Source organism: Folsomia candida, unplaced genomic scaffold, assembly GCF_002217175.1.
Source record: "Folsomia candida strain VU population unplaced genomic scaffold, ASM221717v1 Fcan01_Sc057, whole genome shotgun sequence".
Taxonomy (NCBI): domain Eukaryota; kingdom Metazoa; phylum Arthropoda; class Collembola; order Entomobryomorpha; family Isotomidae; genus Folsomia; species Folsomia candida.
In genome coordinates this window covers 98,398-123,750 of record NW_019091249.1, presented here as the reverse complement: position 1 = coordinate 123,750, position 25,353 = coordinate 98,398, and the positions used below count along the sequence as shown (strand labels likewise).

Sequence of the window (25,353 nt, the reverse complement as noted above, 5' to 3'; positions counted from 1 at the left end):
TCGCTCCATTCGACACTATGACCTGGATCCTGGTTGTCTGCTCCGTCCTCGGAATTGTCGTGACCTTTAAACTTCTCCTAATGTCCGATAACCGAGACCTTCTTTTTACTCTTAAAGTTTTCCTCTTTTCCTTCTTTCTATTTCTCGGACAAAGTAGTGCCGACTACTCGCGCCGTCTATTTCGCCCGTTCTGGCGTGGCGCCCCCCTTCTGGCCCTGGTCTTCGTCACTACCTTCTTCATCAAGAATTTCTACGAGGGAGAGCTCTATAGTTCTCTCTCTCTCAAACCAATCCCCTCCTACCCGACCGGCTTGTTGGAACTAATCGATGCAAAATTTCCCATCGTCAGTACCCCCGAAGACGCCCAGCATCTCAAATTAGAGTTGGAAAAGCGTACTGAGCTCGAAAAAATGAAACAATTCAAAGTTACGTATAAAATCAAGGATTTCTGGGACTACATTAAATTTCCGGAATATTCCAGTTTTGACACGACAGCAATGTTCATCATCAACAGCACCCACGCAAGCCCCCTTAATTTGGAGAATGAGGAGAAATATCAACTCCCAGCAGAGTATGCCATCGTGGGAAAGAAAATGAGTGTGGAAAGTCACGTCCGTCTGCTGAAGGCTTTGGGGGAGAAAGTGACGGTGAAAGTGGAGCCACTCGTGGTGATCAAGGCTCACAAAGCGATCATGACCTGGAGATCACCCCTAACGCCGACCATTCGACGAACCTTGGGCCGTTTGGACCAGTCTGGAATTTTTCAATATTGGCAAAAGTATGGACAAGATTACCAGTTTTTGGGAGACTTTCGCCGTCTCGTTCAAAATGCCACTTGGCGCACCATCAACAGAATTAATAAAGGATTTGATACGATTGATCGCTTTGCAAAGGAAAATTTCCACTTTCTCTACACTCCGAAGGTAACTCCAGACCACAAAACTAAATGGATAGGCGTTACCATGGATACGCTGCGCGTTCCTTTTTTCCTCTATTTTGCATGCATGGCGGTGGCTAGCCTAGTCTTCATGTACGAATATCTGGGCACTCGTATGAGGATGATACTGAGGAGGTGGCGACGCGTTGCCCCGATGACCGGAGAAATTATCCCACTTGTGAGCAGAGGTGTGCCAAAGGTTTTCCATCCAGAAGGAGACGCCGAGCAAGTTGGAGATGATAACGCGGAACGAGATCAGCGAGTAGACGTCTTGGGAGATGCTAACGTGCATGAATTTCAAGATCCTGATCAAATAAACCGAGGTGGTTCAGAAAATCACTGCAGAGAAATTGTCCCATACGATTACAAAGCTGCTAGACGACAAATCCTTAACATTCCAATCTGTAAGTTTGAGTTTGGAACCTTGGACCTGCACCATGGATGAGAGGCTGGCCTTGGATGAGACGTAGTCGTGGAGTGGGCCCTATGCTGCGTAGCCACGTCGAAATGGGGGACATAATACCGAGACGAGAAATTCCGGAAGGTGGGATATGTCGTGAAATACCGTGGGTGCCGGGGGCACGGCGTCACAATCATGACCAGATTGCACACTCTGCAGATTCACCAGTCTGAACCCAAAGTAAACCAATATTTTTCACTTTCTCCTAGCTTTCACTTGATGTTAGTAAAGTCAGAAATCTCTTTATTTATTTCATAAATTTATTTCCACTCGTGCTACTTGCGAGATTATTAATTGTGTTACACAAATCGAAAATTAAGTCAGCCAATGATGCAGAATTAACAAAGTTTTAATATTAAACATACATTTACATTCACATTAAACATGCAGTAAAATATTAAGCTTGTCATGATCTGAATTGATACCAAATAATTAAAACTATTTATTTCATCAAGGTCGGCGCTTTTCGAAATACTGAAGTTAACTATTAAATAACAAAATAAGCATTGCTAAATAATTAGAACAAACACAATTTAGTAATAATTCCTAATAATAATAGTGATAATAATAGTGATTGTGTCACATACATACATAGGTATATCTAAATTGCCGTTCAGGAATAATAACTTAAAAGCATATATCCATATACAAAAATAACACTGAATAATGGAAATGACGCAAGACAACGTCAACATATTAAGCACTCAATTTGCTCATTACGGATGCAATAAAATGTGAGATCTTTACATTTAGCTGCTTAACTTCTACATTAAAATAGTATTCGTAGTCCAAAAAATATAACATTCACCAACATAATAAATTAAACTCTACGATAAGTCACAACTTTGTTTCTCGAGCGGACATGAAATTCAGTTGACCCAATCAGGTACACATCTAACATTTTTTGTGAGTCGTTAAATTTTGCAAATGTGTATATATAATAATATATATTTACATATTTGCGTTAATTAATTCTTTAGTTGACCATTTCGCTAGAAATGCAGCAAAGATGTACGTACAGTCCAACAACGGGAAAGTTTATACTGCAAACTTCTAGTCATTACAAATTTGACCAATTTAGGTAATAAGTTGATGAGAATTCAATTATAAACTTTCTTTACAATTTTGAATTTTTAAGAATTTTAAATTTTCTTATTTGATGAATGCAGTGGGTATAAATATTTCAATCGAAATAATATCCAAAACAACAGGAGGAACGGGATGCTGGGAGGAAATAAGATGATCCAAGCAAACGTGAGTGCAAACTACTGAAAATTAATTACACAAAATTAGTGATATATTATTTTATTTCGAACTCAACAGATTATTACGCAAATTTACCCCATCCTCATCCAATGTGATTTTAACTTAAATTTCAATCAATAATTTATTTTAAGGTAAAATTTTTTTACATGTGTGTTAAACTTTGGACCCACCTTGTACATAAATCCTGGTCAAATGTACATATATTGTAGAGTAAGTATTAAAATATATAAAAAGTGGAAGAAGCACATATGACATATTAGATACAACTGCTCTTTTAATGCTGATTTGATTTCTCTGTATGCAAAACTGCATAATAAAGTGAATATATATGCACACACTGAATGGTGCTGCATTTTGTCTACAATTACTTATAATTGATCGTAATTCGTAATAAATTAACTACAGCTTTTAAATTATCTGTAAAAATGAGACAAAGTTCCTTAAACATCAATAATACTTAACACGAATACTTTTGCATTTACGCAATCGTTGGAAAATGTTTAGGATGAAGGCATCCTGTCAGAAACAATTTATGACATTTCATATTCACCTTGTGCAGACGAATGTAAATATTTTCCCATCTACAATTTCGCATCAATCCAGAAAATCTGCGATGCTAAAGTAATATAAGATGATAAAGTAATATCTTCTCATAATTAATCAAGCTGAAATTATGACCTGAAAATTTTAGTTGACAAATTCACTTTCTTACAAAAAATCAAGTTGAAATTCATTCATTGTCATTTCCTGGGTTTCAATCCAATCAATCTGTCCATTGATTTCATGTTTCATTAATCTATCATTCCTAACGAAAATGTGAAGTTAAAAAAACTGTCCCGTTGTTTCAAGTTCCATCAATATCACCGCACAAGTTTGACAATGACCTGCATGCCGGAATATGTAGCAAGCGAATGAAAGTTAATTCAACCTTATCGTGTCACTTCCGGATATGACACGACTCTCTCATTGTCAGTCGTGCCTCACTAAGCGCACCACAATGCATGGTCAAGACCAATGCATCATTACCACGATCCATCACCACGGCCAGACTTTCTCCTTCCTACTTATTTCACTCGGTAGCAGTAAGTAATCATCGCAACGTTGCAAACATCCAGTAGTAGGGAAAAGCTGATGGGATTTTTCTGTCGCATGGACCGGAAAAGCTGTTCCTTTTCACAAGAAATGATGAATCAGTGTAGAGTGGAAATCACGAGTTTTTTTTTGGTTTTATGTACTTTTATGGTGCATGGGAATATTGACACTTGTCTAAGAGTATAAATGGATGGGTTCCTGTAGGCTGGATGTCACAAAAAACACGCAGAGTTACATCTTAATTGTTCCCACTATATTTACATTGTATTCATAAGGGTACGCTAAAATCAAGTTGGTACATACATATATATTATCACTTTGTAATATGTATTTACTAGTACAAGTATATAGTGGAAAGAAAGTTGCTCCCGAAATTTAAGCTAAATTTCTTAAGTGAGTAGTAATTTATATAGGTAATATTTTTTTACAAAAATTTTTCAGGGTTGTAGCTTAACTTGTACATAAGAGATCCCCAAACATATCTTGCATATGTAGTTGTTGTCTTCATTTTTTAACTGCGAAAGATAAATTTTCAATGGAAATTGCAAGAAAGTGCAAGGACGATAGGATATGCTCTCAAAGATTTTTGGCTGCATAATACAAGTTGCACAATAAATCTGTGTAGCTACAACAGATCGACTTAACTTCAACCGAAGTCCCCTGACTCTTTTTTACAAGTTTATTTTATTTTTATGTCAAAACCTCTTCTCAATTGTCCGCAGACAATGTGATCGTGTTAGGCGCATTGTGGGGATTGGCTGGATACAAATGGGTATCAGTGACGTTGGAGCTTATATTCTTTCCGAGTAAATAAAGTTGATGCAATTGAATTGAATTGTTTTGGTTGGTCAACCCTCCTCAGGTCTCAAATCTACTCAATCCACCAAAAAAGTCTCACCACTGATATTTCTACTCATCTAATGCATAAATATCACGTTGCTGGCGATGATAGTACTGCAGCTGAAATTGAGTCAATTTCGACAAGCTTATTCACTGACCGGTCACATCTGTAATCCAATTTCGTTCTTTACTCATTCTAAATACTTACGCTTTGGAGGGTTGCGCTGCCTCATTTGAAATGCAGGATTCCATCCATCAGAATCCCATAAACTACTCCTGCTCAGCATCCCTCTTACGTGACCAAATTGAGCCCAATACATGTATCATCAGTTAGAGTAGAGTTGAATAAAATAAAAATAAAATACAGTTTACTCGCCTTTCATTTCGAGTGCGGATCCAATTTGCAAAGGTGTTTTTTACGTTAAATTCCACCTGAGGGAATTTATATCGAAGTGTGCATTTTTCATGATGGGATGGAAGTCTTTCACTAAATAGTAAACCAGTAGAGAATTGTAGGATGGCTGAAATTGAGCTAAAATTTTCTCCAAAATCGCTAAAAAGTATATTAACATGCTGCGAATTTATGTAAGTCAAGCTATAAACATTAAAGTCGGTTATTTCAAACGATTTTCTACGTATGTAGCCGTTCATGATATTTAAACTTCATGATTTATGCGGTATTGAGAAATATTTATATAGAAATATCCAAATATTTTTATAATGCAACTAACTTTCGATCAAATTTTATATCCACGTCATTCAAACGATAAGTTTGTTGTATCCCTCCCCAAAAAATTCTGAGCCGAGCCCGAGTCAAATAAATCCGGTCAGAGTAATAATCATTTACTTGACATTACTTGACCTCATCTGGACTCAGCAGGAGAAGAATGACCAACAATGGCGAAACCATTACAGAAATGAGCTCCCATTTCTCCAAAGTGTCGAAATGTCCAGAGGAAGTAAACTTGTCCATTTCCGATGTAGGCATGAATCAGTGGAGCTGCCTCTCATTTCACTTTTCAAACTTATTTACACGACAAAGGCAGGGTCGTAAAATTAGGCTAAACCTGGAACCCCAGGAGGGTTGACAAAAAAGACATGAAACTTGTGTAACTTAATCCACAAGTGAATGAGCTTCCTTCGAAGAAAGTGAAAATAAAGAAAATGTCGCCTACTCGGCTTAAATGAAAGTAAAAAACCTTGATGGTACGAAGCAACGTAACTGCCCCTCATTTCCTCTCCTCTAAATCCAAGCAGGTTTTATGACAACGAGATCTTTTCATTCATTCCAAATGTCACCGAGAGTCGTTGGGATACGTTGCGTCAGTTAATGTAGGAATGAAACCGAGTACACCACTAAAACCGTGTACATAAGAAACAAATGCTAAGGAAAGTGAAAGTGAAAGTTGATTTCCAACGGATAGATAAAATGAAAATAAGGACGTCAATTGATGCAAATAAATACGTTATATTTTGAAGAATAAGGTTTCGAAAATGAATTTAAATGTGGCAAAAGTAGTAGCCGACATAATTGTTGAGGGTGGAGTGAAGACTTGCAGGTCTTGTTGACAAGCAGGCGGACGGGTTTCCTCTTTGTACAACTAATCCTAGCTGGGTTTGAAATCCTACGTCAAAAGCAGGAAGCATTTCTCCACTTCCATATTGGAAAATTGTGCGAGAAGTCACACTTAATCCGCCACACCAGGCACCATCTAAGAAAAAAAAACATTTAGTAAATTTCCAAAAATTATGAAAATATTATAAATAAACCTACTGTCATCGGGTGTAGTTGCCGCTTGGACGAAATCCAATTCACTTTGGAAACGAAATTGTGCTAATTCCATCCCCATTTCTTGACAACCTTTATTCGCATCTGCCCATTTACTCTGAAACCAAAAGTTTCAAATTATCAATCTACGACTAAACTCGTAATTTTGATACCTTACAAATGTCCTTTCAATGTAATAGTTTCTTCCGTTAGTTTTGCCCAACCAAGCGAGGCGTGGATGAAGTAAGAACATTTCAGGAGAAAGCGGCCCAGTTTCTGTACAATCAGAAATTTATACAATTTCGTAAAATTTATTTTCTTATAATTTATAATTCCGTATCACATACCATTTTTGGGGTGAAGCTTAATTGGGTCCGCAATGGTAGTTTGCATCTGCAAAATTGTCACCACCGCAAAGAAAAGGACGGTTACAATGTTCGCCATTGTGCCTGCTTTCTTTCTTCTGGTAAAAAATATTGAAGAGTGAAGGCAATGGGATTGTCTATGTATGTTCTTCATTGAAAAATCGTTTATTTATATGGGAGAAGAAATCTAATCTGGGGTTAAAATTCCAACATATTACCGTCATGGTAATCGTCACTACTTTTTCTGACCAGTAACATAGTCATAAGTAGACACATTTTCGCGTACGTGATACACGTGTTGAAGTATTGAAGTGTCATTCGCGTCAAATATGTAAGTATGTATGCACGTATTTATTTATATGCTGTATCTATTTTATGTATATAAACACATCGTTTAATAACAACTCGTACATATTTACATTCCTACTCTCACTATACTTGAATTTTGAAATGGAAATACCAATTACGCCTCAAATAAGTAAGCAATTATTCTGCAAATGGACATGACTTCACATACTCGATTTGATTGAAAGGTGATCACAGTTGCGTAATGGTTGCAATGTTTGTTTAAATTGGCTGATTATCAATTTTGTTGTTTATGTGTAATTATATAACTTATTACTATTTGTCATCATTGGAGAAATATCTCGCGAGTCAAAATCTTCACACTGTATACATACATATATATAGATAATATGGCCTTATGTATACGATACATATGTACAAATGTATGGCCAATTCATCCCGGAACAAAACACAAATACACACACACATAGATCAGACTTCAAACTTTCGCATCCAAAAACCTGAAAAACCCCACCGGGGCGTCACCATCCTCTTAAGAATAGATCATAAACCACTCCAAAAACTAATTCCTAAATCATAACTTGCAAACTTTCCCAATAAAAAAATTAGCCAACTGAATCGGAAAACTACAATGTCCGTTCCAGGATTGAATACAAGTTGTAAATTTTTATATCCCGTCCACCCAGATCCGATCGCCATCCGCACAATATATCAAGCGTAACATTTTACACTTTAGTCCGATTTATTGAATTACACCGAGAAATGCAACAATGAGAACTCGGTTGTAAATTGTGCCCCCGACACAGCCTCCCTCATTTCAACAATAGATTCGGCTTGTGTCACCACGACGGACTCTAACGTGACAGGAATTATTGCTCTGATTATTATTGAGAGGCAGTCGAGTGGACAGGATTACTTGACCAAAAGCATCCCCCAAAGTCCAGAACCTGGGGTGTCGATGATTCCGACGGCAATAAAATAATTCCAGAAATAAATACTTCAGAATCTCATGAGAGGAGAGATTACATTACTTACGCCGTAATATGTTTATGTATGTCCAGTTGCCCGATCCTATTTATACAGATTTGGGCTATGAATTGAATCTAGATTATTATTTAAAGATGAAACACTCCATGCGGGAATGTATGTATGTATTTACATCAAAATCTATAATATCTGCGCTAGTGTCTACTTATCAGTGCATGGAATTTATTTACCGAATGAAATAATGGTTTTGATCATGATAATGGCGAGATATTGAATATTAAATCAAAGTACAAGAATTTTCATAACGGTTCGTAGTGCCGTCTTCTAAATGAAATCGGACATGAAGTCGGTTTGAAGTGGTGTGTGGACATGATTTGAAAATGATCCCATTATTTATTTATTTGTCATCTCTTCCGCAATCATCCTCTTACTTATCTCTAGTTGGATGGTCACCGGCCAACTCGGTCGTGAATTTGAATAGCGTCACATCCATGGTTTGATTGCGACCGAAGAAACACCACTAGAAATTTAATATTAAAGTGAAATGGGAGACTAGCGATGAGGTGGAAGCAGTCTGGATGCACTTCACCTATTGTTCTCCACTAAAATGTCCTTCCAACGTATTTGCTTGGTCAGAGAGCATAAGAGAAGTGCTTTATTAATTTTAGGATTAACTAATGTCCAGTCCACTGGCTGACCAGTGTGTACTGAGGATAATGTAATTCCTCTTCAGAGTATCTCACATCAAGGAAGGTCAATATTTGTTCGTGCATTATACAATTTTCCTCCTGCAGAGATTTAATCTTCCAGGCATTCCACTTGTCCAAGAAATTCATAAAGAAACAACGCAAATCTGTAGAGAAATAAAGTTAGTAGAATTACCTGTTTTAATATATTACAAATTTTATATTTTGGGGTAATTCACGTCAATTTCCGTAAGTCAGTCCTAACTTATGAAACTTTTTTAAGGTAATATTTTCCTTGTGTATGTACGAAATTTTAAGTACATAAATATTAAAATCATGTTTAAGTTAAGTATCGTAAGTGGTATGAGTTGACCAATTGAATTTACAAAACTTGAAATCAGCTTGATTTGTAATTTGGCTCACCACTTTGGAAATTCATCTACCCCAAATCAATGATAAAAAACCTTCGATGTACAAACTCATCTAATTTGTGTCCCTTTCAAGTACCAATTATCTATACGTCATATTCCCCAAAAAAGCCGCAGATCGATTCCAAATGCCATCAAAACGATCCAAGTGGGTGTCCAGATGTCCCGATGGATGGAAATCTGATCGGTCATTCCTGATCACAAAGAAGTCGTACGAAATGGTCAAAGGGAGAGTGAATTATAACTGTTGACTAACAAAGCATAACTGATCTGGTATCGAGTAAAAAGAACATGCTTGCACAACCTTGCCACTCATGTACACATTACGTAAAGCTATCCTTCTGATCCTCTTCTGTTGTATCTCATTACTCCATCCAACTATTTTTTCCTCCACTTTTTTCTGTGTGTATAAGTCCGGACAAAAAAGTGATCCCTCAAATCCCCCCAAATCGGAAACATGTTCCTTTAATTTACTCTTAATCCCAGCATGACTCTGCTGTCGGCCCCTTATGTACATACGTACACGTCGAGTTTTTTATCATTTTTTATCATCTCTCGTCTGGTCAGCATCACGCCAAACATACAAATAAAATCAAGCTCAGCATGACACTGAGGAATATGTACGTATGTAGTTGCATTATCTCATTTTTGTAGACTTTTTATTCACAGACACATCTTGTGTTGACACTTCATTTACAAACCTCATCCGATTGTCCAGTCAGTAGACGCAGATTATCTGCCGTTATTATGTTTTGTCTGCTTTATTTGACGATGACGAGACAAGAAATGGAGTACGTACATAGGTTGGACTCGTCGTCGTCATGTAATGCTTTCTAAATAAATACGAGTAGCGTAAATAATTGTAGTAACTTTTTCACCATCTTTGTAAATGGAGAACTGATGAGACTCGAAATTTCGGCATTTACGATTATCTCACATTTTCCCCCCGTCTCAATGCACCTTCATCTCGATATTGTACAGACCCATATACATACGACCAAGTTCTAAACACTGTTTCTTGCACAGACAAATTCACGTCAAGCTTCCCCTAAAAAGAATCCTGTTTCTGTTTGGTAAAAAATTTGGACGTGAAAAAAGTGTCGCGCCTCCTGACTAATTATGGTCCGTGCTTTCCCTACTTTGTCATTATCAGCACCACAGTTTTTTTTAATTACTTTGCCATCACCAGAGGGTAACTGAATTACGGATTTTTTTAGAAGCAGAAGTGCACCGTAGAAGCTATTCTTTTCTTCTTCGTATTTTCTGAACTAGTGTCTGGTTTGTAAATACGTAGCTCACGGTATAGCTTCCTATCCTTTAATTCATTTTTCTACTTTTTACCATGGCACCCAACTATGTATTCCCTATGAACCGTATTGTGCCCATAATTTACTGGAGTGAAAGTAATGCGCAACCTTTTCCCCGTCGTCTGTCGCCCTTTTGCATCTATGTCGCTTGACATGGACTTATTTTTTTGTAAATTGACAACCTCGACTGTCTTTTTTCGAGTTTTACTCATTTATCTCCATTCGAGCTGATTTCAAGTATACGCATTTCGAATGCAGCAACTTAAAATGTGCAGTGTAACATCGGGGTCATTAAATAAGGAAGTGCTCTGGCTTGGTTCAGCCCGTGTGTTAATTGGATTATTTAATTATGACTGGAATTAACGAGGGCTCAAGTTTTTAATGCCTTTTTTACACCAACATTTCAATCTTAATCAAGGAACGAGTTCTTTTACGATTCAATGAGACCCATCCACGCGAAATATTCAAATTCTGTAATTTGATGAAAACTTTATGCACAAAAAAGATGCTCAAGTTATATTTACAGTTAGGAATATTATAAGCAAATACGATTTCATACACTATAACTTATAGGAAATCCAGTTTTAATTGCGTAGACAAAAAGTTCAGCATAATCTCCTAGTAAAGTTTAAGAACAAAAAAATCATCATAAAAACTTACTCTAGTCACTGGAAAAAAACATATGCATCCACTTATAAATATAGTTTTTTTCGATCGAAAAAAATAATTTAAAGTGTTCTTCGTTTTATTCTGACTTCAAGTATTTAAACTTCAATTTTATTAAAATTGTGAACCTCAAAACCAATGAAAGCGTTTGCACTGCGTCTGCTCTACATTTATTATCTTCCCCAAATTGGCTACTCGAGTCTCCACGGGAGACACCAAACAACGCATCAAAACCTTAAAATCTCAATCCCACAAAGGCAGGGAACGTGTGTGTGGATGAGATTAGAACAATGGAGCTCAATCAAACAAAATCACACAAGAAGTCGGCCGTGCACAAGTCCACAGTTGGACACCTGACAGATCTGGATGATCCGACCCACCAACGACCACTGCTCTTCATTTCCCTTTCACAAATATTAGATGCTCCCCATGGCGAGCAGGCTGAATTCAGAGTAATTAAAGCTAATTGAGATAATCACTCATTTCGCATGCCGGAATAAGAGATGCGACATCAACGATGTGGAACTGCTCAGAAGCAGAGCATTTCTGGAGAACAGTGAAAACGGAAAAATATTCACAAAGCATTGAAAAACTTGACTTTTCAGCCAACTGATTACTTAATGGATTAAAGTAATTAATACAATGATTTTGCAACCGTGTTTCTATTTTAACGTGTATTTGCGTAAGTGAGTAATAAAAATAATTAGTCTGACTCATTACTTAGAAAACTCGTCGTTTTGTTTTGATATTGACATAATTATTTCGGAGAAGGAGACTTTGGAATTGAATGAATTGTTAAATAATGGCTTAATCACCCATGAACGGCAAGTTTATTGCTTTGTCCAACCCGATGTGGTGACTGGTTCGTGTCAATTATAACAATTAAACCATCTTGTTTATCTCAATTTAGATGGACTTTTCAATATCAAATTAGATTTATGTCCTTTCACAGGAGATTTGAATTCAAGTTTATCATTCAATCCACGAATATAAGTTGTTAATACTGAATCTACGTTCGATGATTAGAATGCGAAATCTCCCTTTCCTCCTGATAATGAAAAGGAGAAATTCTGTACAAATCTCCGGCTTTGAAGATTAGATGAAGAACAATTGCTCCCCATTTCATTTCCGAAATTGAGTAAAATCTGACAGTTTCTGACCTTGCAATAATTTCAAAGATACGACGATGGGTTTGACGGAACGAGACATGTCGCAAGCACGTTTAAGAAATAAGTACTCTGGAAAATAAAGATATTATTGGTCGTTTAATCTTAGTGGCACTTGGGCTTTAAGTAAACATAAAAATATTTGTGTGAGAATTTATCATCAAATTTTGGTGCAAAATTGATCCCTAGATTAAAATATTTCTTAAACAAATGGCACTTCGAGCTTGCTACCGAAACCAAACGGCAGCATGTTTGCTAGGACGAAACTGCCAAAATGAAAGTAAGAGAAACGAGCCGGGTAAAAAAGTTAAGCTCGCAATTAAATAAGAAGCCTCATTAAAAATAGCAGAGACAAATAACAATAAAAAGTTACGAGAGGGTGTAAAAAGAATATGATTACGCATTTCGGATGGTAATCGCACCACTGCCTCCACGACGACAGGGGGAGGACATTAGATCAGCGTGATGATAGCACTAATAATAAGCAAGGAATTGAGAAGACAATAACACACTTTAATTAAGACTTTTATATTTCTACACATTAATATTACTCCCGTTTTGTTATTGGTATCATTCGAAATGTCATAATTTTTAGGCAGGAATTGAGATTAGACTACTCGTACATAAACTTGGATTGTTATCATTTCTGAACTGTGTAATCGCAAAGCTTTGATTTTTTGTTCGCATTTGAAGTTTAATCGTATAATTTTTTAAATCAAAAGCATCCTATCACGTTACATATGTAATTGTTTAGGAAATTGTTAACTCAAATTCATAAAAGTTGCATTCAAAGTGGAATTTTGGGTTGGGAAACTTGCAATTCCTTGATGACGACTTCTTGGAGATAAATTCTCAGAAAATGGACTTGTAAAATAATATATTTATCAATTCATAAATTCAACTTTAAATTACCTGAGCTTGTAAAATGGATTGAAAACTCACCATACTGAATAAACACAGCTACGATGTAATCAAAGTTTCCAGAAAATGTTTATTTTCGTTTGATAGAGTATCTCCGAACAAGTGCAATATTAATTCTGGTAATGGATTTCATATTGAAATGCTACCTATGTATTGTATCTACATAGGAATTGATTTAGAATCAGCAGTTTATCTTACAAATAAACACTTGGAAGTTACCAAAAGCAGGATAAACTCTACCAGTTCAACCATGGAAAATCACTCTGCTAAGTAATTCCTCTTTAAATATCGTCACGGTCAACTGGGCATATGAATCCAGTCATAAATCAAGGAAAGTGTTGGATGCACAAGCCCAATTGTTCTCGTAAATGAGTCTAAAACTAAGGGAGAGAAAGTGAAGTGGTTCACCCACCCATCTCTCTAATTTGCATAATAACCATGGGAAATTGGGAGCAAGATATAAACACGAAAGCTTTGTCTGTTCCTGGCACCGACTAAAATAGTAAAATATTAAATTACGATGTTTTAATTGACATATGCAAATTCGGAATTAGTCATACCGTCCAATTCACTATGTAGAGGGAGAAAGACTTTCACCGGTTATTTTACCGGGGCCCGTTTCATGCGGTTCAAGCTGCACATGCAAATTTAAAAATAAATCACGAATACCAAGTCAGGTATCAAACTTAAAAAAAACTGTCTTCATGACAAAGCGGATTGTGATGAAATCATGTGGGCAAACATTCGCGAGCAATAGGCAATATTTGCTGATTTTCGTCTATTTTATTTAATCTGGATAAAAAAGCACTGCGATAAAATATACAAAATTTTACTTTCCCATCTCAAATTCACCACTTTAAGAACGTGAAAGCCTGACACAAGAATTTCTTGATCACACTTGAAGACTTATCCTTAGATCCACCACAACAAAAAACATTCGCATAACACACACCGCCGAAATCATCCATCACGACGACTGAAAACTTTCACCAGTTTATTTAATTCAGTTGCAAGCAAAAAGTGCACCATGATTTTTGGAAAAGACCCGGATGTGATTTTTTTGTCAGCTGGACCGGAAAAGCTGTTCATTTTCACAAGCGATGAATCGGAACGAGAATCAAGATAGCGGACCAGTTTTTTGTCCCCTTTGTCATGAGAATGTTGACACTTGCTATTTGTCTAAAAGTATAAATGGGTGGATTTCCAAAATTCGGGTGTCACACAATGGACAAAAAACCAAAGTTATCAGATGTACTCTAAGAAAGTCATCCAATTCGTCCGACGAAAATATAGCTTTGTCATAGTTGGCTTTGTTATGACGAGGAAAGTCGTTGGACAATGGCATAGCGTGAGGTCAGTTTAATTTAAGCGTGCTGTCATACAATACAACATACTTACCTGACATGGAATAATGGGATAAACATTTACCTAACAAATTGTGAAAGGGAGCGTGGTGATTCTAGTTTTTCATTCATTTTTACACAACTTTAACGCGTAACATTTTTAATACACACATAATTTTGAGACTTGGTAATATTGGTTTTGGTTTGAAAAGTCTCAAATACAATAGAATTGTACATACATATAAGCAGCGTGAACTTTCTCCTAAAGCCAATTGCAGCCATTCATAAGTGCTGCATCCCGGAACGGAACATGTGGAATATCACCTTACACCCTGGCCAATAATGACTTTATTCCGTTATTTGATGATCTCAATTGCTAATTTTTGCAGCCGTCTGGCATATCATAAATTGGGTTTGGGCATTCCTCATTTGGCCATTTTATGTGAAATTATTGCATAAACTTTATTTCGTCTCATATTGCCTCAACTTATGTACGGTATGTACATACAACAACATACCAATACTGATTTTGTTCTCTTCCTTAACTCAGTTATTTAGAATTGATCGGATCAAATTGCAATAATCTTATTGGAAATTTCAACGTGTATTTGTAGTCTTACCAAATACTACACAAACCCGAATCTTTTGGGATTGACAGTAAGCCTCTTTCACTTTAATACAAATTCCCACTGGTGTGTTGGAGTGTCCAAAATCGGTTTAAGCTTTTACAAATATAAAAAATATAAAGAGAAACATAACTTATTCTAACTTTCACTTTCCTGAAGTATTATTCAATTTCGATCAGATTGACCACGACGACCAGCCTGTACTCTTGATACGACGGAACAATTGTAGGAGAACAAATCAGGTTAGTGTCAACCCTCACCGACCCTTTTCAGCCGATTTTTTATGTTCGTATTTTATGACCAATCCGGTCTTCAGTTGTCAGCCAGTGTCAGTTTACTTTGGAATTGATTTGGTGGATTCGAGAGAAAATGGAATAAAAAATAAGAGTATCAGCGACAAAGCTTTGGGGGAATTATGTTATTGGATTTGGTTTACAGGAGGACATCTGTAAGTAAATAAAATTAAGTCTATTGAAGATATATAAATGCTACTATATGTGTGTGACAGAGAGGGCTTGACCAACTTGGGCTTAATTAATACTTTTTATACTATAGTTAATAGTATATATATATTTATTAAGTTTATGCATTGAATGGGCATCATGGTTTCATTTACTCTATATATTATTAAGTAAATCCAAGAAGTATTCTACCTAATAAAGTAAAAATTATCAGACCTCCCTTGATTTTGTTGTATCCGGTTCATAATTTGTAGCCATTTTGCAGAATTAAAACAAAAATAAAATTCTCTACGAAAATCGTCAAAAAACTTTTGCACACAATAACTTGGTAAAACATTAATTGGGCATAAGTAACTGGCTTAACTAATAATTGCATACAAAAATTATAGTGAAATATTAAATATTCCGGTACAATTTCCATACCTAGCCTTTCATCCATTATTACAAGTATATGCTAATCTGTTGCTATTAAAAATTTAGAATTATATGGATAAGGAATATTGCTAGGAAATATATATGTCTGCATGCTCATTTTTCACTCAAATCACACTAATATCCAGCCCCTGTCCAGTCTTATCTGAATGATAGACTGAATGTGACTAACATTTGAATAAAGGTAAATTGAAATTGAAATTGTGCTTCTACAATTTTTGCAAATGCGTAGCTGTTAGTTCGCAATATTGCAAAAACATCACAAAAATCCACTCCGAGCTTGGGAATGTAATAACTCGTCTCTTTTACCGCGTGCTCGAATAGTGTAGTGGTTATCACATCTGCTTTACACGCAGATGGTCCCAGGTTCGAACCCTGGTTCGAGCAGAATTTTTTGCAAAAATTTACTGCTATTGTTTATTTTGCACGGAGTTTCTAACGCAAAATGTTTTCATTCTAGACGTGTTAAAAGCTCGGTAATTCACTCAATATTCGTCTCATGTTGCATATTCACACATTCATTCATGAAAATTGTATGAAATAATGCAGAGAAATAAAAGAGAAATCAAATAATCGTACGATGAAAGTTGCGCGTATTATTTTTCATGCAGTTGTAGTAAGTACATGTGCATATGTATGCATGACATATCCGGTAGTTGCAAAAATGAGTCACTTGTTGATTTTGAAAATGGTTTTATTGAAATGATATTGATTTAATACTAATGAGAGTATTAATCTGAGGATAAAATTTAACATTTGATTTGACTCAAAGTCGTATTACTTTGAAAATAAGTATTCGCGTCATGCAAAAATTTGCATATTCAAGAGTGCAAAAATTTGCATATTCAAGAGTTAGTGAACTTCATCATTGGAGTCAGCATTAACTTACAAAATCACGATTTGTGTTTTGACATAGTTTTTGCATCATCACATCACGTAATATTTCAACGCATTGGGTATCTATGTACACACTGAAATAACTCCGATGGTGTTACAAAAACGTATTCAATGTTTAATTAATAGTAAGTATGTTTATATTTTCCGTACATACTTACGCACATATTACTTCATGGTCCAATTTGCCATACATTTTCACTGATATTGCAAACGACTGACTATCGTTTTGCGAAAAAATGTGCCAAAAAATTGAATTGCAAAAATTTTGCCAAAAAATCTGCTCAAACCAGGGTTCGAACCTGGGACCCTCTGCGTGTGAGGCAGATGTGATAGCCACTACACCATTTGAGCACTAGATGAAACATATTCAAGAGAATCTCCATCACATACACATCCTCCAGTTTGTAGATTTCATGCATAGAAACATTTCATGGCTATATATCTCATGCGGACATGCGATGTCACATGAAATTAGCCCATGAATTTTGTGATAAGAGTAGTTAATATTGGCATTAAACGTGTTTAAACTAATCCGAAGATCACAACTTTCTCCACCCTAATTTATGTACATATGTAAACTCAATCAGTCAATCACAAGTAGAAAAAGAGAAAACTCTTTCACCCAAGTCATACTCTGATCAATGAATCCTGTAAAAAAATAGTGCACAGCATAGATTCGACTTGGCATGTGTATGATATACTCATTTATTAATTATTGACTCATAAATCCTAATAATAAAATCTCAATCCGAATGAAATATATCTTACACTAATAGAATTACTGGTGTGGCTTGGAATTTATTTAAGTCAATTGTATCATAATCGCCTTTGGGGTGAAACACAATGAGGTTTTGGTATATGTAACTAATAAAATAATTTGGTCATCTACACATCTAATTTAACTATAGCCATTGTCCTTTGTTGAATAGATATTTGACGGAGTTTGGAATAGAAATATTTGAAATTGGATCGAGAGTAATTAAGCATCTACTTATGAATGAATGACTGGATTGGGATATCAGCCCAGCCTTCGAACTTTGAATATATAGTTTCAAAATAATTACATTTTAATAATATTAGTAAATAGATGTGCTATACCAACGTCCAGTTCGCCCTAATTTACTGAGAGGCTCATGTGGGATTAGTAGGGATGGGGAGGCTTTAATTAAAGCGATGCAATCTATTTAGCATCCGTTGTTTTAAAGCTGGATAATTTTGCTGTTTGTGCATTCCTTGTACCTTATCTGATGAGTCTGCTTTCATCCCCTCCGTCAGTCATGGCAGATATTACAACTGAGATAACATACATACACTTTTTATCAATGTTTGCTATCTGTTTTCGTCTCCTCATTCCCTCCATGAATCAAATGAAGCGTGAATCGGAAGAATAAGTATTACCTCATTTATGGTCGTTTGATGAGCAGACGCATCTTGTATGGACAGTTCATTTACAAAACTCATCACTCGATTAGTTCTGTCCACAAAGCCAAATTAGATTGATATAAGGATACTGTTGCATATGTACATACATGCTTTCAATCGGACACTATTTGCAATATGCCCACAAACTCGACTTAATAACGGAAAGTATGTATATACATATGACCAATAATAGGACAACCTCCAATCCGCATGTCATAAGAACTATGTAAATAAGGAGTAAAAGAATTATATCAATTAATTAATGACTGTTTTGTGATTTTTCTTGTATTATGTACTTGCCAGGAAATAGGGACCTTAATTATTGTACTGTACTAATGTACATACATATTTGCATACATATTTATGTACGTATGTATAATCTAATTTGTTTTTTTTAATTTCAACCCAATGTGAACTGGATTTGATTAAGTATCCATGTGTTTTATGGGCATGGTATTAAGTTTCCTAGTCTTCCTAGCACTCGCACTCATAGTTTCATTGTTTAAGAATTTTTCCATAAAGCTTGTATGGATTGGATATGTTAATTTAAGTAGAATCAAGTAATCCTTTCAACAATTCTCAACTTAAATAAACTGGTTTCCAAATCAAAATACATATTTAAATAATACCATTAATTGGTCTATATCTAGTTAGTGAGGCTGTACTTTAATTAGTATCGTGATTAAGGATATCCTCATTTTTAAACTTATTTCACTATGAACAACCACGTCAATCTTAATTACTTCAAACTAGTATTTCACATTTCGTCTGCTATAACACTACTGAAGATTTTTTCATCGTCAAATTCCCGGGATTGCAATGCTGAATGTTGTTTAGTTGTAATTTTACAGTTTTAGTTGGAAAGATGAAACTCAGAAGAAATATCTTCTATATTAAACTGACCATTTAGTTTATCAATTCCACCCTGTTTTAGTAAAAATTATTCCGATTAAGATAACTGCAGCACCTCATACGTATGTACATATATGCATTCACAAGGAGTACAAGGTACACCCATACGTTTTTCTTATGGACTTCCATACGTATCCCCGCAGAGATTCTGCACACTTTTTACTGTTCGTTGTTTTACTTTTAAGCGTACTTGTTTTAAAGAGAAAGCAGGTGAAAGGCATATTTCGACTCGGCAATACTGTAATTACTACATATATTCAACGCAAATGAGTATATTTCAATCTATACGACCGATTTGATCAACAAAAAATAATAGACACAAATTATTTACAAAGTCATAATTTTTTTACAAGTTAGTACAAAGCCGATAGATGTGTGAGAATTCCACTCTCTTTGACTTTGTCTAACGAGTGAGACCACCTATATCTTGTTCCACGAGACAACTTTGAGACAGGTAAAGTGCACAAAATTTTATCAAGCAATTCAACAGTTAATTATTATATGATTCCAAAGATTTCCATATCTACATACATACTTCCCCTAAATATTAATATAACGACGACTAGTATGCGTTGCTTAATTACACATAAGTTTATTCCTATTATTTTCAAATATTTATCATGTAAATACAAATTACAACATTTTATTTATTACAAGGATAACGGTCATCGATAGTAAACCATTCATAAACTGCACCCTTCCAGCCACGCCATTTGGTGGTAGGCGGTTAGCAAATTCTTCCATAAAATCCATGACCGGCTTGTTAATCAATGTTCCCTGATCCAATGCCCATACGAAATCCAAATGACTGAAGAGGGTGTCATTTACCCTGTGCAAATTGACTAGTGTCGAAAATTCTCGTGCTCCACGTAGCACATCCTAAGTTCAAAGATAAGTTTGGTATGACTTTTTAAGGACCGCCGAACTTTAATGGGATAGATTTGCATACCTGCGGGTCGGCCAGAAAGTCGTTATCCCCATAATAAATCGCAATCGGTGTCGTAATTTTTCCAAGATCATATTTTGGCGGAGTTAGAGAGCCGTTATATTTATCAGGGTTTGCACCGCGATAATTGAACTTTTCAAATTGCCCGGACACTATACCTTGGCCGTAATGCATGAACGTCTTAGTTGATGATCCGGCCGGCGAATGGCCAAGAATCGCTGGCAAACTATCCTACACAAATAAATTGAAATAGATGATAAATCGAGTAAAAAATATTTTTTTTTCTTCCAATTCTAGAGTCAGTTAAAATTATTTTTACCAAATCCAATTGGGGCTCATTTTTACCTCCGATGAGATATAATATTATGGAACAGAGTGGTTGCGTCGGCGCGCCTCGTTTGCACAGCTCTGCCGCCAAGTCTTTCGTCCACTCGATCGGAAATGCCTCAACGTATGGGACTTGGTCAATTATTGGAACAAATAATTCTACCAGGAGCCGAGTGATGACGGAGGTCGAGTGCGACATGAATAACGCTGGCGCCAAGGCGGACATAAGTTTAACTTTGGCGTTGTATTCCGGTCTTTCAGACATCGTGACGAAAAAGCCCGTCGTCCCCATGGAGTGACCAATGTAGTAGAGAGACTCGGCTTGGGTGTGATTAAGAACGTAATCGATGCCAGCGGGGATGTCATACATGCCAAGATCGTGCCATCTTGAAATTTGATAAGGCGCTTAAAAAATTGTATAATTTTGAAACCCGTTTTTATCCTAAAACTTACGAGAAATCCCAAAATTCGGGCTGGCTTGGGAGTAAAGTTGTATGCATCGTGGAGTATGTGTTTCCTCGATAGTTGCCTAAATTATCGGTTATTCTCTCTTAACTGATCAGTTTAACGTAATTAAATTTATGGAATATTTTCAGTACCCATCCACACATCGTAACAACCATCGGCCAAGGCGAATCCTGCAATATTATGTCTCCATTAGATTTCAACCTTGACAAAAATTGACCTCTTTCGTACTACTGATTTTTCTTAATCCTATACCCAATCCTCTACTCTTATTCCCCGTGATGACCCAGTTAGAAGAGTCTCCCATCAGTCCGTGTTGCATCCACACGACCCGTTTTTTCGGCGAACCCTCATTAACTGCACCACACGCTAAACCGTACGGTATCCTGTGGGCCTGAATTATGTAGCCATCCTCCGTCGTAATATTGTGAACTTCGACAGGGTATCCATATCGCAGGATAACCTCTGGCTGTGCAGATTAAGTTTTTTTATTTAAAATTACTATTGACGATACAAAATTACCTGTACCTACCACAGTCAACGATGCATCTCCGTCCTCCGCCTGCAAAACGTCTGCTGGACTTCTGGATTCGAACTCTTCCTTAAATTTCAAAATCGCTTGAATTGTATCATTCCACAATTTTTCTTGTCCTGCTTGATCACTAGGAAAGACAAAATTTTGAGTTGCATTTGCAACCAGGAAAGTTGACAAGATGGTTAACCCAATCGCTAAAGATTGTCTCATGTTTGCAAAAAATATTTCTCTGAACTTTGTGCAAATCCAGGAAGAAAGCAGCAGAATGTTTGCCTGCAGAGGTGTGAGAGATGTCTCGTACTGATTGACCGTGAACGTTGGACATCACTTATCGATGACAAGTTGGCAATGACAGAACATATTTTCGCTTATCTTATAGGTTTGCAGATTGATTCGATTAAGTGCTATAATGATGTCAATGCAATTAGACATTGGACACCAGAAGGTAATATGTACATAAATAAATTGAACAAGACACGAATTAAGTGATCGCAATAATTACTGATACATAAGCTTGTTATATAATGTGATGTAAATTTATTTTTGTCCTGATATCTCTTTAATTAATTACAGCATTATTGTTTATTTTAGACTTGTTCACATTTCCTTGCTCTACTCTAGTATTTATTTAGGAAGAACATACATATATATATACCATGTACATATGTACAATGTACATAATGTAATACATGTACACGTTCATAAACAGAAAAATAGCAAACACTCCCTATGCAAATTCTCCATGAAAATAAATTATTTACTTTATTCGTATTTATGTAGGCTGAAAGCAATGATGGTCTCCATTTGCTTTAGAACAGATTAATAGACTTCGTGCAATGATTACTTGACAAGGGTCTGAAAAATAAACTAGGAAAACTAATCCTAATTAGTTGGAGCAATTACTAAGAGTTTATGATTGTCTTATAAATTTTGAGACTTTAGAAATTAGGTTTTGTCCAAGTTTGAGGACTGGGTGTGTCAAATTTACTTATTAGTTATTGAAATAATACAGTTTGCCAATTAGTCCTTTCTAAAGATCAAGTGATAACAATTGAAGGTTTTGTAATGAAATAAACTGAACAAAAATTCATTATTTTATCACAATGCTAAGGACCAAATTATGTACAATGAGTCTGGAATGGTGATAGCGTCGCTCTGCACAAATTATGCATCTTAACAAATGTCTAACATAATAAAATTGCACAATATAAAGGGAAAATTACTATGCTTCAATTTTTTGAGTTGTCGAAAGATCTTAACTAATTAAATTATCCATCTTCGGCCTTCTATTATATAATCAAGAAATCATGACTTTCAATTTATTTCATTCCGTGGAGCGAAATTGGACGAGCACAACAATGAAAGATATCATTGATCCAATCATCTAAGAAATATAAGGATGTAAATTACGCGAGGTTAACATTTCACTAAAAATTTTATGCTTGGAAAATATATTTCAAACATATTTATTTCTCACCGCTACAACCAATTTTCGGTTCACTATGAAAAAGCCGCAAGCATTTATTTCAAATTTATGGTTTTTAATCAATTGCTTTAAATCCCCGACGGTATTATCATCATAAATCTGGTGAATATTTTCATGTCGTATCATATCCAAGTTAAAGATGAAATTCTGTCTCTGATACATAACAAGGAAATGTACATAATTTTTTGGTGCATACATATTTGAAAATGTTTAGGCATCCCATGCCAACAATACACAATAAAAACATCATATTATGTAAAGCATAATGTAAAAAAAATCTTACCACATTCTTCAACTGTTCGCCAGCATTAACTAAAACCGCAACTTTCAATGCTGAAAAAAGAAACACCGTCGTCAGAGCGAACATGCCAAGTTTCATAATTTCCAGGTTTCTGTCGGCAGTTGCCATATAAATTAGCGAAGTTATGATTACATATAGCAAAACTATTCCCATGCATAACGTCAAACTTATGAATACAAAGATAAATTCGCCACAAAAACAATTAATCTCTCTCATAATTCTGACAAGTTTTTGCAGCTTTTCCACTGGATTTTCAAATCCTACTACAGCTTTCTCATATCCAGGTATTTTATTAATATGAAATACTTTCCTAGATAATAACATATTTTCAAAAACCACAACTTTATCATTCGCTAAATTTTTTTCTACAATTTGATTCTGCAGAGCGATCATTTTTTGCTTCAAACATCGCAAAAAGTACACCAGCGTGCACATGTGAAAGATGAAAGAGACCTCACAAAAGCAGTGTGCTACGTAGTTTAAGAAAATTGCAATGTCGATATTTCCCCAAGAAAGCAAAGTTACCAAGTAATATTTTGCATTATCTGAGGACAAAATTACAACAAATTGATGCCGTGCGACGAGATAATTTCCAACAATTGTGATCAATGAGCCTGTCAATAAACCCCAAAAATGGAAGTCGATCGGACTTATGTTCTTTTTAGTGTCAAAGTGGGATTCCTCATCATATGAATCAAAGTATGCTAGAAGTTTGACAATATTTCTATTTTTTAGGAGACAAATAACATAGGAAACTATTTTAACTATAAAAAATATGGCGATGAAGGAGGTGAAACAGAAATTATCTGTGGGACGAGTTGAAGTAGTTTTCCACTGAAGATTTGCCAAGTAATCTGGTGTAATTTGCACAAGTATGATTAGAGAAAGCAAGAAAATTCCGTAGCAGTAAAGTTTAAGGAGAAATGGGATTTTGACTGTTTTTTCGGTAGAAAAGTAATAGGGAAAACTTGCGAAAAAAGAGCCGAACTTGGCAAATGCTCTAAAATTTTGGGTTGTTCTGGATTCGCTCATTTTTGGAGGGGACGAAATGGCAAGAAGAACGTAATTCGTGGAAGGTGAAGAATAAATTGTGTAAAATAATTTTCTCATTTACTGTTTTTATTTCGACTTAAATATCTAAAAAAATATTATCATTTCATTAAATTATCTAAAATAATGACAATGCAAATATGTATTTATATGGTTTGCATCATATCATATGTACTTTGTGGGGTTGCCGAATTTAGAGATAACGTCAACCCTTACTTCATAGGAAGGCAATTTTGACAAATTAATTTGCCTGGAGGAATTTAATTAGTATTGTCATTAAATAGCAGAATGCTGGTGACAGGCCTTTGTTACTTACTGTGTACATATGTTAACAAAATTGATGGACATATCTACGCAAATTCTTGATTTAATTAATTTTAGCTATTGGCTTATGTAGATATTTTATACAAAGGAAAAAAAATTCTTCAATAATTTAGGCAGCAATTGAAAATTTTACCCGTTACATATTTCTTGTGGTAAAAATTATCACCTGTACGTAACACATGAATATTGTACATACAAACACATTAAGGAAATTAATTTATTTTCAATACTTATTCATAGCAAGCTAGTGTAATTTTACTGTACTTACCCATATATGTAAATAAATGTATATCTTGGTTCATAATTTCTATACACCTTTCCATGAGATTGTATCGATAACATTTCTGATAAAAACTTTAATATATAGTTGAAAATTTCTGTCCTCACTGGTAGATCGTCGCTAGTAAATTCTAGGTAATAAATGAACTCAACGCCTAAGAGATGTTCGCATATTGCGTTGATTTACAAATTCCATAAAAAAGTCCGACTGCTTTTATTTCCCCTACACTAATTTGAATTTACAACTTTAAAGTCTTCAATATCCAGGATTGCAGACGGGGAACCTTGCCATTGTAACTTGGAAGGGCTTGGAAGTACCGATGGTTGCCTTTTTAGATCTTCTTCAGTAATC

General features: G+C 35.5%; 3 protein-coding genes, 1 long non-coding RNA gene and 2 other non-coding genes across 6 annotated transcripts; 2 read left to right on the top strand and 4 right to left on the bottom strand.

Moving 5' to 3' along the window:
- Positions 1-2,376: 2,376 nt before the first annotated feature.
- On the top strand, positions 2,377-2,920 carry LOC118433537. The gene is made up of 3 exons (XR_004833430.1): positions 2,377-2,478; positions 2,567-2,651; positions 2,721-2,920. It is a non-coding gene; the product is annotated as an uncharacterized LOC118433537 (long non-coding RNA).
- Positions 2,921-6,043: 3,123 nt separating this feature from the next.
- Positions 6,044-6,974, bottom strand: LOC110862457. Its single transcript, XM_022111654.2, has 4 exons — positions 6,711-6,974; positions 6,542-6,639; positions 6,370-6,481; positions 6,044-6,307 (listed from the first exon to the last, which is right to left on the bottom strand). Exons 1-4 carry the CDS (start codon positions 6,880-6,882, stop codon positions 6,096-6,098), a joined length of 594 nt encoding a protein of 197 aa, XP_021967346.1. The 5' UTR covers positions 6,883-6,974; the 3' UTR covers positions 6,044-6,095.
- Positions 6,975-16,371: 9,397 nt separating this feature from the next.
- Positions 16,372-16,444, top strand: Trnav-uac. Its single transcript has one exon. It is a non-coding gene; the product is annotated as a tRNA-Val (tRNA).
- A 788-nt stretch (positions 16,445-17,232) lies between these two features.
- Positions 17,233-17,305, bottom strand: Trnav-cac. The gene has a single exon. It is a non-coding gene; the product is annotated as a tRNA-Val (tRNA).
- A 2,551-nt stretch (positions 17,306-19,856) lies between these two features.
- LOC110862442 (lipase 3) lies at positions 19,857-22,129 on the bottom strand. The gene is made up of 7 exons (XM_022111641.2): positions 21,559-22,129; positions 21,282-21,495; positions 21,161-21,199; positions 21,015-21,090; positions 20,554-20,947; positions 20,238-20,465; positions 19,857-20,167 (listed from the first exon to the last, which is right to left on the bottom strand). Exons 1-7 carry the CDS (start codon positions 21,769-21,771, stop codon positions 19,922-19,924), a joined length of 1,410 nt encoding a protein of 469 aa, XP_021967333.1. The 5' UTR covers positions 21,772-22,129; the 3' UTR covers positions 19,857-19,921.
- A 168-nt stretch (positions 22,130-22,297) lies between these two features.
- On the bottom strand, positions 22,298-24,405 carry LOC118433547. The gene is made up of 3 exons (XM_035845550.1): positions 23,331-24,405; positions 23,039-23,200; positions 22,298-22,945 (listed from the first exon to the last, which is right to left on the bottom strand). Exons 1-3 carry the CDS (start codon positions 24,378-24,380, stop codon positions 22,886-22,888), a joined length of 1,272 nt encoding a protein of 423 aa, XP_035701443.1. The 5' UTR covers positions 24,381-24,405; the 3' UTR covers positions 22,298-22,885.
- Between the last annotated feature and the right edge of the window lie 948 nt (positions 24,406-25,353).